The 15827-nt window shown below is 48.2% G+C and overlaps 1 protein-coding gene across 11 annotated transcripts in view; it reads right to left on the bottom strand.

The window, feature by feature from the left end:
- Window positions 1–5059: 5059 nt before the first annotated feature.
- The window catches only part of MTCL1 (microtubule crosslinking factor 1), a 122783-nt gene continuing 112015 nt past the window's right edge, over window positions 5060–15827 (bottom strand). For 7 of the 11 annotated variants that reach the window (XM_029921518.1, XM_029921521.1, XM_029921525.1 and 4 more), the window contains 2 exons: window positions 11862–13401; window positions 5060–6264 (listed from right to left, as the gene is read on the bottom strand). In XM_029921518.1, coding sequence (XP_029777378.1) covers window positions 6070–6264; window positions 11862–13401 — 1735 coding nt within the window. In that variant the 3' untranslated portion in view covers window positions 5060–6069. Of the gene's footprint in view, window positions 6265–8797; window positions 8913–11861; window positions 13402–15827 lie in introns of all 11 variants that reach the window. The other 4 variants (XM_029921523.1, XM_029921526.1, XM_029921522.1 and 1 more) reach the window with 2 other exon arrangements.

Here is a 15827-nt window from a genome sequence, read left to right as displayed (position 1 = left end):
ACTGAGCCACCCAGGTGCCCTCTATCCAATTCTTTTAGATTAGGCTGCTCAGCACCTGTACTGCCTCGCCAACCCTCCCCATCCATCCCCATGTCTGGGATCCTCAGTTGTCTCTCTACAGAGACAAGCCCCTTTTATTAATTGACAAATGATTGATCATTGCTCAGAAGTGCCAACTTCCTTCTGAAGGATCAGAGCTTAAAAGACAAAACAAAATACAACCAAATGGAGCTATGAACCTTGCTATGTGATTCTGTGCCCTGAAGGGATGGGAGCTAAGAGGGAAGACCGGTTCTTCTGGTTCTTCCTGGCCCAAGGCCATTGGCAGGCCTGCTGGCCATGCCTGAGAGGCAGCAGAATAAACAAGGGCCTCCTTCGGTTTTTATCTGAACAACTGGGATAAATCCTGGAGTTTGGCAGTGGGGCCGGCAGAATACTCAGCAACAGAGTCTAAAGCCCAGTTCTTGACAAACAGCATATGGCAATTGCGGGGTGGAACTGTTAATAGTAGCAGAAGCAGAATAACTGTCCAAACCACCATCAAGGCTTCTCTGGGTCAACACAACAGTCTTTTCCCAACCGTGCCCTGTTTTTATCTTTATACCACAGTAATCTAAAAAGTAACTCTTTGGCTTTAATATCTTCCAATGGATTTTTTTCCCCCCACCTAGCGGAAAATCTGAACCATTTCCTGTGGACCAGAGGGCCTCTCCCAAGCTCCCTAGTCTCTCCCTCTTGTTCCGGCCACAATGACTGCTGTTCGCTTCCTGAATCACACCAGGTTCATGCCCTCTCCGCCCTCTCCTCATCCTCACTTTGCACAAGCCCCTCTGTCCGGCCGATAGCTCGACAGCTGCTTCCTGCTCAGGCCTCTGCTCAAATGGTTTCACCCCAGAGAAGCCATCCCATGACGCTCCAGCACACTCACACCTGCCTGCTACGGGTTCTCATCGCTGGAACAGCAGCTCTGCAGAAGCAGACACTTGTCTCTTCTGCTCACATCTGACGTTTGAAACTTTGAGTGGAATATCTTGCACCCAGTGCACCTTGATCCTTACAGGCCTGGGAAGTAGGTATTATTGTTGCTGTTTTTCAAATGGGGTTTCAAGACATGGCCCAAAGTTGCATTGCTTTAAGTGTTCAAACCAAAGTTCAAATCCAGGCTTTTTCCACTCTCAGCGCCATACTGATTCTAGTGACCCAGGGTGTATGAAAGACTCGGTGTCCTCAGATTCACTCAAACAGCCAACTAACTCACTTATGACTCAGCCCAATTTCTTGCTAAACTGGTTTCCAGTGCACATTGCATTCAAAGAAAGATGTGGAGAGAACAAATGCAAAAGAAAGGAAAGCAAGATGAGCCGAATATGTACTGGTGGCCTCATGCAGCAACTATGCTTAGAAATTAAAGACGTCCAAGTGCCTCGAATATGTAAGTTGATTGATGAGAGTCTTAATTATTCATGGACTGTGTCCTTTTGGCAATTAGGGAATACTTAAGATTGCTTGAAATTACCAAACATTTCCTTTTGTTTTAAAAATAGACATGTTACCATCAACTGATATAAATGAATAAACAATATTCATACAATGTTCAATGTTCAATACAACAAAACAGTGTCCAAGTATAAAAGGAATGAAGCACTGATAACACCCTATGGTGTGGATGAACCTCGGAAACACTATGCTGAGTGAAAGATGCTGGACAGAAGAGGCAATGTCCTGTGATTCCATTTACGTGAAATATCCTGAATAGGCAAATCCAAAGAGACTCAGAACAGATTCGTAGGTACCAGGGGCTGAGAGCCCTGACTGCCAAGTGCCCTTTTCCTTTCTGGGGGGCTCCAAACATTCTGGGATTAGACAATGCTGATGGCAGCCCAATGCTGTGAATGTACTAAATGCCACCAAATTGTACAATTGAATGGTTAGAATGGTAGATTTCAGATTTGGTGTATTTTACAATTTAAACATCATCCATGAGTTAGAAAATGATTAAGTTGTACTTTCCAACTACTTTTTGAACAAAAGAAACATGCTGAACTCTGGCAAGTTTAATTCAAAAGATGCCAAAACACAAATGTACTAAATAAAAATTAGAATTATGGAATACACAGGTGTTTTTTTAAAAAACTCAGGTCGAATGCAACTCGATGAGAAGTAGCTAGGTTGGTCATGACTCTGTAGGCAGGGCATGCTCAGGGTGTGAGGGCTGCCAGCTGGGCTCCAGGAATCTGCTCCTGGCTCTTTCTTCAGGACATAAAAGCAAGTGGCACATTGAGGATGACTCCTGGAGACATAAACAGACACTTCCTGCGGGCCGGCCCCTGACGCCTTCTGCTCTCCTTTCGGAGCCCAGCATTACCCACTTAGCCGCTTCCACCTTCATTTGGATGGGAGGGTAGAGCAGGATTTCATCTGCTTACAGCCTTGTCTTTGCAAGAACTGGCATGGTTCCACCACAAACGGACTCAAGAATCCATACCTACAACTATTAGAGAATTGGAGGGTCAGAGAAGTTCCAAACTGGCTTCCAAGTCACTGGCACCACAAGGCTCTGGATTGTGACAGCACTTGAGGCTTTGCTCACTCCAGCATCTGCTGCCAGCCCCTTCGGCGTGTCACTGCCCTAGTCAGATGTGGTTATTACCGCCACTTCACAGCTCTGCTCCCACTGTTCATCCACTCAACAACCTCTCCTGCCTTTGTGCTGGAATCCTCCCCTTCCTCGAGGTCCAACTCAAGCCCTACTTTACTTGGGATTTACACCCACTTTTAAACAATTTTTTCCTTTTTTTTCATGTTTATTTATTTTTGAGAAAGAGAGTGGGGGAGGGGCAGAAAGAGAAGGAGACAGGATCTGAAGTGGGCTCTACGTTGGCAGTAGAGAGCCTGATGTGGGTCTCGAACTTCATAAACTGTGAGATCATGACTTGAGCCGAAGTCATATGCTCACCCACCTGAGCCACCCAGGCACCCCTATACCACAGCATTTTTGCATTTCGGTGCAGTGCTTGGGAATTGTATCTCCTCCAACCAGATAGAATGTTCTCTGTGATGACCAGACCTCTCCTTTTCACTCTGGGCTGCCCTGCAGTAGTACACAGCCTTCACTGCCTGCTAGGGACCTTCCCCTCTAACCTGCTAACCCTGTTTCTCCTTTGCTGGGTAAATCTGTCAGCAGTTGACTCAGGGCAAGACGTGTGAGTTTCAGGAGACACAGGCGATCTATTTCTCCTGGGGCTTTTGCTAAAGCTACCGGGAAGAGATCTTCTTTCTCCAGGAGTTGGTAAACTAATAGGAGCCTCTGGGGACCCTTGTAGCTGACTCTTGGAATAAAGTCATACAGAGGGGAGCAGAGGTAGGAGATGGAGCAGACTGGCACTGTTGGAGGCTCTGGATTGTGATGGCACCCAATGCTAGCTAGCACTTTCCCAGTTATGAGCACCAACAACTCCCTTTCTTCCTGTTGGGTGGTTGCTGCCACTGGAGAAATGCTAATGCACCTTCTGGCATCTGCTGTGGGCCCCGGGGTATGCACAAAAGTAATGGTGGTGACTTGCTGGTTTGTTTGCAGCTTCGTCTAGCAGAGTGAAGTGGAATGTTTTTTGTATTAAAAATTGTTATTGTGGGAAAATACACACACACACACACACACACACACACACACACACATATATATACAGCATTTGCCATTTTAATCATTTTAAGTGTAGAGTTCAGTGACACTAAATACATTTATATTGTTGGGCAACCATCACCACTACCTGTTTTCAGAACTTTATCATCCCAGACAAAAACTGTACCCATGAAACCCTCTTCTGTCTTCTCCCCAACCCCTGGTAACCATTATTTTACTTTTGGTACCTATGGATGTGATTAGGTATTTCATATACATGGAATCATACAATATTTATTACATTTGTGACTGGTTATTTCACTTAATTAATGACCTCAAGATTCATGGGTGGGGCAAGTGGCATGTGCCACAATTTCCTTCCTTTCTTTCTTTTTTTAAATTCTTTTTTATGTTTCATTTATTTTTAAGACACAGAGGAACAGAGCATGAGCAGGTAAGGGGCAGAGAGAGACGGACACACAGAATTCGAAGCAGGCTCCAGGCTCTGAGCTGTCAGCATAGAGCCTGACGCGGGGATCAAACTCACAAACTGTGAGATCATGACCTGAGCCTAAGTCGGATGCTTAACCGACTGAGCCACCCAGGCGCCCCCGCTTCCTTTCTAAAGCTGAACACTAGCCCAGTGAAGACCAAATCTTGTTTATCATTCATTCACCGATTTGGCAGTCAGGCTGTTCTCCGCTGTTTGGCTTTGTGGATAATGCTGCTATGAACATGGGTGGACAGATATCTGTTCAAGTTCCAGCTTTCAGTTCTTCTGGGCCTACGACCACAACTGTGGGATCATAGGTAATCCTGCTGAACTTCAGGAACTGTTTTCCACAGTGGCTGCACCATTCTGTATCCCCAGCACCAGGGTTCTAGCATCCCCATGTCCTCACCAACAGTTGGTATTTTCCATTTTGGGGGAAAATATTTAGCTTAAAGATGGGTACAGAACTTACTGTTAGCCAATCCAGAGGACAGCACTGTCAGGTAAATGGAACACTAAGGCCAGAAGGCCTGATGCAGTTCTGACCCTGTCTGTTAGCAATGCCACTTTGTAAACCCCTGCTTGGTCACACACTGACAGGCTGGGCTATGTCTCACAGGCAATGCCGTCCTGGTGATTGGCCCCTTCCCAAGTTGGGGAGAGGGAGAGAGGCTGTGCACACTCTGGCTTGTGGGTATGTTTCCTCACACCTGCCACCATATTTTCAACAAGAATGAAGGTGCCTTTCATCAATCTCAGGGCGCTCTTACAGAGAACAGAGCTGCGGTGTATCATGCACGTGCGGTGTGTCCCCAGGGGGATGTGCTGGAAGGTGGCCTTTTCCATGAGTTCCCCAATCCCTCCTTCCCCTGGCTACAGAACACCGTCAGTTTGAGTCCTTAGGAAGGGATGGAGGGCACAGGAAACACGAAGTCCCAGAACAGGCCGCCATCTTGTAAAGGCTTTATTTGCTCTTCATCATTGTCTCATACAGACTCTGAGGCACCCTCCTTTGATCCAGTTTGGTACCCTCCTGACTTTTTGTAGTGCTTTTCCTTAAACAAGAAAATTTTGAGTAAACACTGTATACTGCCAGTTCATCTCTAACAATAATTTAAAAATGCCATTGCTGTTGTATCTCAATGCAAGAGGACAATGATAAAAGTACAGTACAAGGGATTCACAACATATTACAGTGGGACAGATGACTCACACTTATGGGATGGCTGAGACCACACAGCAGTATGTACATGCACCCCAGTGCTTTGAACCCAAAGACGTGCAAGTCGAGTAGAGTATGGGGATTATACAGCGAATTTGGTAAGCCCAGCTGAGGACTCTGTACCTTTGCAAAAATGCTGACGTGTACCCCCTCCTGTAGAGGAGATTTGTCTTGTTGACTGGCTTCATGGCTTTTTCACTACAAAAAGTTCACTGAATCAGACAGTCCAAAGCATTTCAAAAATTCTTAAAAAACAAGAACACTGACAAAATAATATTAACTTAAAACACTCTAATTCAACGTGGAAATAAACCAAACCAAAATGTAACAGTGCAAGTTTAACAAAGAGGCAGTCAGTATTGAGAGCAAGGGTGTTCAGAATCTCTTAAAATGTACATCTTTAAAACTTTTATTTTTTAAATTTATTTATATCTCACTTAGCTTTTTTATTTTTTTAATATACTGTGTGTAAAAAAGATGGAGACAAAAATAGTTTTCTGAGCTATGAAAAAAATTAAGTTATTACAGGCACGTTTACGGTTTCGTTCTAGAAACATCTCAGGTTCACAGGTTGGACATTCAGCAGCTGTGTGTGTTTTAAAAAACATTCTTTGACCTTGGGAAAGCTGGATCTCTCCTTGTGGGCGGAGCTTGGTTGATGACGAAGGTGTGGTTATGCAAATTACAGGGAATCATTCCTGACAGTCCATGCAAACTTGCAGGTTCATCTTCTCGTCACAGGTGTGTCTTCTCTCCGGGTGGCTCCTCATCTCCGAGCTCCTCCAAGGAGGGTGGGTCTCCAGGTGACTGAGCCGCTGAGGGAGTGGGGGAATGTGAGGCCCAACGGGATGGAGGGCGACGGTTTGCTGGTCTCTCGGGCCTGGAGAAGCAGGGTTCTAGGGATGGAGCTAGTGCGGAACAAGGTAGTTCCTTCAAAGCCGAGAAAAAAAAAGGAATGGTTACTCAGACTGACAACGTCTTGGTTGGGACCACTTTTCCCCAATACTTTTCAACAGACTGGAGTTAAATGCAGTGGACCAGGGGTAACTTCAGAATGTTATGGTTTCCTGGGGGAGAATAACTTTAAATGGTAAGTGAAAAATTCAACATGGATGATCAATGACACAGTAGTGAGAACATATCAAATTATGATCGAAATACGGCAATACCATGAGATGAGTATGTGCACGCAGCATCTTCAGAATTGGGCTGGAGTCTGTGGAAGGTGGGGAAAGCCGTTGGCCACCTGGTCATATCCTGACTCAGTTGACTCCATCCTTTTGGACCTCCTGAAGGATCTATTAACCACAGTGACCCAATTCTAAGAGGCCAGCCTCCCGGAGCTTTGGTCTGTTGGAGGTCCATGAAGAGACTGATGATTTATCCAGCTGTATTAACAAGACTCACACCTCGAAATGAACTCTGCTATTGTTTATTCCCGATAGACTGGCGGTGGGTTCGACAAACTCCCATGGAAAAAATGCTACAGGCGGAAGTTCTAACTTCGGGCTAGTTTTCTCTAATGACGGTTCCTTGCTGCAGCATTTAAAAAAGTGGAATCAGAGTGTGCTTGTGCTCTGTTACAGGCATCCTACGCTCTTGGAGAACAGAGAATGCAGAACACACTCAACCATGGTGCAAACCCTCCTATACTACTTCTTCTCCAGAGCTATTCCTTTTCTGGTGTTAGTGAACATGGAGCTATTGTCCCTAGCCTGCAGCACAGGAGACAAGGATGCCCAAACTTGGAATATGCTGGCACACGGAAAGGCGATGGTGACGTGAGGAAGCTGTGAGTTCCACAGGGTGGAACCTGTCCACCCAAGTGACACTCACACAAGAAAAAGCTGAGATGGCAAACCACTGCGATGAAGAATGAGAGAGAACACAGGCTCTCAGAGCCAGTCAGGAAAGGCATCGAAGGATTGACAGAGGTGTGACAAACAAGTGCAGAGGCCAGGATGAGGAAGGTTAATCCGAGGAGCAGGGGAATGACAGTGCAGAAGAGAATGGTGGGCTATGTGGATGGGCAACAGGAGGAGGAGGAGGTAGAGAGGAGGCGAGCACCAGCCTGGTGCTTCTGGAAGAATGATGGAGTGAGGTGGTCCCTGCCTCCCTGTGGGCTTGGCAGAAAATGGCATTAACCCTGGAGACTACTCCTAGACATTCCCTGCCTCTTTGTGACAGCATGTTATAGGACAGGATGGGAAAGCCTTGAAAGCACTATGCTGATGGGAGCCATGACAACCAGAAAGACCTCGCCCACAAATCTGGCCTGAAATAGCTGAAATGCAAACTAAGCAGGGTGAGCTGTCCTCACCTCACCTCAGCCCTTTGCACAGGGGTAGGTGGCTTGGGAGATCTGCTACCAATTTCTTTTTGTGTCTCTGCTCCTGGTATTCTAAGAGTTGTGTGTTTGAGTGTGTGTTGTTTAGTGTTTAAGTGTATTGTGTATGTATGTTGTATGTGTGGCATCATGTTGTGTAGTGTGTGCTGTATATGCGTGTATGTTGTATGCGCTGTGTATGTTATACGTGTGTTGTATGTACTGTGTGTATGTATGTTGTATACGATGTGTATGAACGTATGTTGTGTATATGTGCATTGTATCATCTGGTATATGAATGTTGTGTGCTGTGTATGAATGTGTTGTGTGTGTTATATGTGGGGCAGTGGTGTTGAATACTGGTATGGCTGCCGCTATAGGTTTTTTCTGACACCGCTGCAGCCCGTTTCCAGCCGGCTGGTGCTGAACCAGAACGGGCGTTTTATTAGACGGCATGGTGCCACCAGCATCTGGTTGCGAGCCCCTACAGGAAGAAATGTGCAACCATGAGTTCAAGGGAATGAACTTCATCTTTTGTAACACACCAGCACATACAAGCAAATGATCCTGCCCTTCTCAGAGAGGCCCCTGCCATGGACTACGTGGCCTTTTATGTTTGGAGCTCCCTTTTAGTCTTTGAGAGCCAATTGCACTTTTGGATTTAGCACTTGGGGCGCTTGAGTCAGGCCCTGAAGGCAATTCCGTGAGACTGTTGGAGCAAGCTATGGCTTTGCTATTCAGTCATCCAATGAATATTAATTGAGCACTTACTATGTCACCTACGGTGACCACTTGGAAGGACAAGATACAGAGCAGATGCAGGCCGACTATGAAAATACTTGGCTCACAGACCCCCGCAGGCTAGGCCCCTATGCCAGAGACAGAGCCCTCTCCAGTATCCCTGTACCCCTCTGAAAGCATACTGGCTGCAAAGTGCACAGGATAGTGGAAATCTCAGCAGCATCCCTATGACCATTCTTCAGGGGGAGCAGTCGGCACTCTGGAGCAAATGGGAATGTCTAGGCCTGTCAGTCTGTCTCTGAAGAGGAATTCCAGGCCAGCACAGGTGTGGGCTTTACGGACAGGGAGGACCCACCTGACATGATCTGGCCTTGTTTCTGAGTGTCAGATACCAACCCTGAGTTACATGAATGACCTTTCCAGGCGGTGTGCAGAGAAGGTAGAAAGCACTTACAGCGTGAGGCAGGCAGGGCTAGAGTCCCCAGGGGGCAGTTAGTAAGACAGTTTGGTTCTAAACAGAACAGACAGAGAAAAGAAAAGAAAAGCAAGTAGGTTGGAAGGCATTTTTTTCAAAAAGAAGAACAGTAAAGGTTTCAAGTCAACAAGCCCGGTGACAGTTCCAGGGACAGCTATCAGGAGAAACATGAGGGCTGCAGAAGTGGACAGGTGCACTCCCAGGTACACATACGTCTCTCTGTGTGAGGGACCCTCACCATAGAACAGCAACAGACATCTCCCTCCTTTCTGCTCTTCCCTGATTTGCCCTTCAGCATTGCACATTTCAGGTACCCTTTGGTGCATAGAGAGATAGAAGTCATGTGATTGCTTCATAACAGCTCAGAGCCTGGAGCCTGCTTCGGATTCTGTTGTCTCCCTCTCTCTCTATCCCTCTCCCACTCACACTCTGTCTCTCTCTCTCTCAAAAGATAAATAATTAAAAAAAAAGAGGGAAAATAGAGCCATGAGGCGGAAGCAAGAAAAGAAAGGGAGATTTCCCATTATGCCTCTGGCTGGGGATGCCCATGTCACCCCTGTCCCGTGTGCAGGCATCTGAGGGGACATTCAGGGAAGGGTCCATAGCAAGGGCACTCAGGGAAGGTGGGACAATCAGCATTAGTCCTGGTGATTTGGGAATGAAAGCCCAGAACTACTTACTAACATAATTTATGGAGTGATGGAAAGGGGTTTCCAACGGGCCTAATACAGTAAGTAAATTCAGACAAGGACTAATCCCACTGGAATCTAGAACAAGCAAAATTCCAACAGAAGAGGGAAAAAGAGCCCGCAACATTTAATCTCTGCCAGTGAGTGTTCCTCACAGGTTCTGAATCCCTGCAAATATGCTGTGCTCTCTACCAACTGGCCAATCACCTCTTTGGTAGCAACCTCCGCCAGTGAGAAGAAAATCTAAATAGGTACTTTATAGAGGACCAAAGGGGTAAGGAGCAGGCATAGGTCTGTGCTGATAAAACCATTTTCATGCCTTAGAGCTGTGATTTACCCATTAAGCTGTTGTCTTTCTATTATCATAGTTTGCTTGGAGCAGTCACTGCAACTCAAAGCCCTTGTTGGTTCCTAAAAATTGATTTCTAGTTACTAATATTAATGGATGATGTAGACACATCCAGTTAATGCTTTGGAACAGAGCCCTAATTTCCACTGATTGCTCCCAAGCCCTAAGATGGTAGGACATTCACACAAATAAACCCTCTGCAATAGGGAGTCAGAGTCACTTACCTGAGGGCCCTGGAGGGACGGGGGTAAAAGGAGCCTGCAGCAAACACCATTTGTCCCCCGAGGACACTCAACCATGGTATCTGTTCTTCTCAGAGCATGTCAACAACTATCACAGAGACTCATATGTTTGGAACATGGCCGATACACTATCAATATTGTGTTGCCATTTCTGTAGGTCGCTGGCAATTTGACATGATTTGACCTACCTCAGATTTAAACTCTACATTCTGAGTTGAATACTGCTTGGTGGGTTATACTGGGAACCATCGTTCTCCACCCAGGGAAAATCGTGGGACTGTTGGTGACATAGGAGATACACCGCCCCCTCTCCTTGCCTGGGAAGCCAGGGTGGCCCTGGGAGCGTATTTCTCTCCTCTCTGACCTTGCCATCTGCAGGGGCTGCCTTGCTTGGAGAATGGTTGTGGGTACCTGGATTCCATGGGTGTGGAGTCGTCCATCTGGGCTGGTGGTGAGTCAGCCTCACCCTCAAGTCTACATGAGGGATCACTGGCCGAACAGTGTCTGACTGAGGGCGGGGAGCACGTGCTTCCTCAGCGCATGGGGCTGGAGCCTTCACTCTTCCAGTCTCAACCTTACTGTCAGGCTTTGTTTTGTTTTGCTCATTCTTGAAGTGGAAATGAGGATTGAGTGGTGTGGTATGGACATACTGCATGTGGATACGCATCAGAGCAAAATTCAGGGGCGTCTGAGTGGCTCGGTTGGTTAAGCGTCTGTCTTCGGCTCAGTCATGATCTCACGGTTTGTGAGTTTGAGCCCCACATCAAGCTCTGTGCTGATAGCTGATAGCCTAGAGCCTGCTTCAGATTCTGTGTCTCCCTCTCTCTCTGCCTCTCCCCTGCTTGCACTCTGGCTCTCTGTCTCTCAAAAATAAATAAACATTAAAAAAGTTTTTTTTAAAAGAACAACATTCAAGGTTGACTGGTGAATGTTAAGGGGGATGTAATAACCATATAACAATAACAGGTGACAATATGTGTGGTCATATATAGTGTGATGATAATATGTGAGGAAAAGGGAAATATTAATAATTACATTGTCTGAAGGCAGGATTGTGATCTTATCCATCTGTCTCACCTGGCTATTGCTGGGGAGACTCATGGTCCCAAAGGGTATAGAATTTGGGGGAGCACAGAAGACTTTCTATTCTGTACTGAAGCCAGCACTGGAATCCAGACATGCTCATACATTCTTGCTGAGGGATCTTCTAGCACCCACACTACCACACCCTCTCTGGCACACCTCTTGGATAAAGATCTGGATGGAGCACACACTTCACACACACACACACACACACACACACACACACACACACACACACTTCTAGGACACAAATTCACACAGAAAGAGAAAGAGGGCAAATTATAACCCCACGTGAAAACCCCATGAGCATCTATCACTTAGACCAGATGACAGAACCTGAATCAAATCCTCAGCTACATCTTTAAGGAAAAGTTCATTTTATTGTCCTCAGAAGATCGCTGAGGACAATAAAATGAACTTTTCTTTAGAAGTAGTCAAGGCTTGTGTGTCGGCCTATTCCAGTCTCCCATAAACTCTGTACCTTCTGAGCTCAAAACAGCCTGTTACGGACAAAGATTCCTGAAATCAGATGACCTAGCACAATCCCCAGCTTACGTGTGTTTTCCTGACATTGAAACAGAAGAACTGGTAGGGTGAGGGTTGGAATACTCAGCCTTATTACCTCGATGGACCCTGGTTCAGCTTTGATGGTGTCTCCCATGTGGCTGTCACTGTTAAGACCTGGGGGCCCGTGAGGGGCCTGTCTCCTCTCCTCCTTTAAGGCATGCTCCAACAGCTTCTTGTGGAGGATCCGAGCTACATTCTCCGTGAGTGTGTAGCCAGGAGGAGCGGATAAGTCCTGCCTCAAGGGCGTGCCCTCTCCCCCGTCCTCCCTCCATGTCTCTGAGCCAGCCCCGATGGGGCTTGGGGATCGTCCCCGGGAACTGGGGCCGGTATCCTGGCCTGGGCCCAGCTCTGGCTGAGGTTCTGCTGAGCGAGACCGACTCCCGGCTCGCATCCCCTTCTGGAAGGGATCCTGCACCACGGGGCTGTGGTCGATGATGTTGAAGAGGCTGGAGAGGCCATCGTTGATGGCGGTGTGCACGGGGCTCTCCCTTGTGGTGGTGGAGCGGGCCCAGGCTGACTCGCTGCACCCCTTCGGGGCCAGCCCCATGGAGGTTCTACTATTTGGCTGCTCAGCTTTGGGGAGGGGCTTCCTCTGCAGCTTGGGAGACCCGTACTTGGGGGAGCAGCATGTGCGTTCGAACTTGGCCTGCACCTTCTCAATGGCAGGGGCCACCTGCCTGCTCCTAAGGCCGCGGGAAGGAGATGACGCAGGCGTGGCGCCACCCCCCGCCTTTGGCGTGAGACACTTGTGGGGGCTGCTGGTGATGGTGCTGCCACGCAAGGCTTCGGTCTGCAGGCCAATGTTGATGGTCTGGACAGTCTGTGTCCCTGTCGTCCGTGACCCATTGGTCTGGCAGGCCATGTCCTTGAGAGGAGGCTTGGGGGGACCAGAGCACATGGCGTTCCGGACGGAGAAGGCCACCTCCTTCATGTCATCACTCATGTTCTTGGACATCTGTAGGCTGTGCAGGGGGGAGGCAAAACCCAGGGGGGCACAGAGGGCACTTCCAAGGGGTCGCAGCCCTCCCTCCATGTAGTCTCGGGGGCGCCTGGAGGGGGCACAGGGCCACCTGCTAAGCACCTGTTCTGAGGCCCCTCCCTTGGAGTCTCCGGTGCCCCCTCTGGCTCTGCTAGTGGGAAATGGGCACTCGGGTTCCGAGCGGCCCTTGGCCTCGCCACCTGACCCCGCGAGGCTGTCCACTCGCCGGACTGCAGGCGGGCTGTGAAGTACCCGCACCCCGGCCTGCTCGGTGCACACGTGGCTCCGCAGAGGCTGCTTCTGGCAGTGCTCGGGGCTGGTCATGGTGTCCGTGGTCATGGTGACGCTCGTGGTGAGGTACCAGGAGGAGTCGGGGAAAGGCTCGGTGCTGGCCTCATTCCCTGCCCGCCCCCCCTCGGTCCTGTCTGCCCAGGGCTCTGGGGGCCTCTCATCCCAGCTCTTGCTGTTGAACTCCTCGATGTACTTCAGGTCATCAGGAGACAGGGGAGGGGTGACGTCCTCCTTGCTGCCAGCAGCTGGTAGGCCCTTCTCCGGCAGGAAGGGAGAGACGTCCATCAGACGCTGGAACTCAGACATGGAGGACACGGACACAGCCCTGGGAAAAGTGGGAGAGAAGAGGGTGTCAGCTGACCTGCTTCCCCGAACCCCGACGGACAGGCATGTCTTGCCCACAGGACAGGTGCCTGTTGTGTGTCAGTCTCCACCTGAACGACTGGAACACTTTCTCCACTCCTGAGCTGGTCCTGTGGATGTTTAATGGACTTTTCATGGCTCTGGAATTGTTCTGGAAGCCTTGTGTTAGTCAGAATTTAATACAGGTGACCCTCAAATACTATGGAAATAAGTGGGAGGGAGGCTGGGCTCTGGGGCCATCAGAGCTAAGCTCCAAACCTGCTTGGGAATGGTTTCATTTTGGCCTGTGGATGCTCCACAGGAAGAAGGAAATGTGGCTGATGAGTGCCTTCAAGTCCTAACCTACCAGGAGTTTCCAGAGTTCTAGGCGTTGCGGCAGGTGCTCGTGGTATGACAGGTACACAGCCCCGTCCTGATCCCAAACCAGCTGATGGTATATGGGCAGAGGGTGGACACCACAACATCTGAGCTATAATCCAAGGTCCTGCTCACCCACTGGCCTCATCCTCTACTGGATGTACTTCTAGTGAAGCACAGCAGACCCTTGAACAACCCAGGGGTGAGGGGATCCAGGCCTCATGCAGTCAAAAACCCATGTATAACTTTGGACTCCCCCAAAACTTAACTACTAATAGCCTACTGTTGAATGAAGCCATCTCGATAACATAAAGTTGATTAACACATATTTTGCATATGTATTAAAGACTGTATTCTTATAATAAAGGAAACAAAAGAAGAGAAGATGTTATTAGGAAAACCATGAGGGGGCGCCTGGGTGGCTCAGTTTGTTAAGCAGCTGACTTTGGCTCAGGTCATGATCTTGGGGTCTGTGAGTTTGAGCCCCATTGTCGGGCTCTGTGCTGAATGCTCAGAGCCTGGAGACTGCTTCAAATTCTGTATTTCTCTCTCTGCCTCTCCCCTGCTCATGCCTCTGTCTCTCTCAAAAGTAAATAAACATTTTTAAAAAAAGAAAAGAAAACCATGAGGAAGAGAAAATACACTTACAGTAGTGTCCTGCCTTTACTGGAAAAAATCTACATCTAAGTGGAGCTGTGTAGTTCAATCTGTGTTGTTCAAGGCTCAACTGTACTCAGTGTAATCTTCAGAGGCCAAATGGAAGATGTGGAATAAAGCAGGAAGTGGAAGTATGACAGGTGTGTACATAATGTGCAAATACTGCTTCAAGCAGAAATTCCATCTGGTCCTGTCCAAATTCACCAACAGGGCTCAGGTGTCCCTTCCCTGTCTGCTCCCTCCATTAGGGCCAAGCCTGTTTTTTGTTCTTGCTTCTGTATTCCTGGACAAGAGGAAGACTCACTCAGACACACCCTGGGAGGCTGAAGACAGGTGAGTGAAAGGAACAGCCAGTTTGGGGTAAATGCTGCCTGATGGATGTGGATTTGGATGCAGATTCCACAACATATCAGTGCTTTCATTCTGTGTATTTCTACTTGGTATGAATTTACCAGCTGCCACCTATAGGCCAGGCAGGCACTGTACGAGGTGATGGGGATTCCAAAATGCTAAGACAGGAGGTTGCTGGAGTGCTCAGGCAGCTTGTGAACCCCCACCCCCCAAGAGCAAAGAAGAGGCCACCAGGAAGGAGGCGTGGGGCTGGTTGTGCCTGCCAGCTCAGGTCTGGACCCCTGGTCGGAAATCCCTCCTGATGCGTGGGAGGGGAGGGAAGAAGTGCACAGACTCACTACCTCTGCAGCTAGACTACTTCCTCACGGGACATACTCCTACCTGCATACCTTGAACAGAAGTTTAAATCCCTAGGGTTCTAGACCAGCACAGGTGCTGCCAAACGGATCCCAGATGGAGAGTACGTGGGTCACTCTACAGCAAAATCCATGGATGATGGTGAGGCCAGAATTGGGTCTGTGTGCCACAAGGACTGGCCCACAGAGCACGTAAAGCTCTGGGGGGCTTTGCCCTCACCCTGGGGTCACATGCTCTTGTGGGAACCACCCTGGAGTAAAAGAGCAGGCTACACATGAGAGCAGTGGGCCTCCTATCTTGTTATTTCTCACTAGAGGCAAAAGTTGGTATTTTTTTTGTGAGAAATCATCTACAAACTCTTCCATGGCCCTATGAATAACAGAAAGCTGGCCACAACTGGCATTGAAAATACAAAGAAACAGAAGGGATGCACTGATTTACCACTAGGTATTAAACTTTCCAGTAAGTCTGCCTTTCCTCTTCCTGCCTCCGGTCAAGTCAAGGAGCTATTGAATTAATAATCAACTTTAGAACACTGCTCACTACGGGCTAGAAGTGCTCTATAGATACTGAAACCCCAATCCGTTCCGCATTTCTCGGACATGGCTTGTCCCATTTCTGCACATAAATGAACTACTCTCAGAATTACATCAGTGGCACCTGTGT

Source organism: Suricata suricatta, chromosome 14, assembly GCF_006229205.1.
Source record: "Suricata suricatta isolate VVHF042 chromosome 14, meerkat_22Aug2017_6uvM2_HiC, whole genome shotgun sequence".
Taxonomy (NCBI): Eukaryota; Metazoa; Chordata; class Mammalia; order Carnivora; family Herpestidae; genus Suricata; species Suricata suricatta.
Note: the sequence above shows the minus strand (reverse complement) of the source record. Positions and strands in the feature narration are given on the sequence as shown.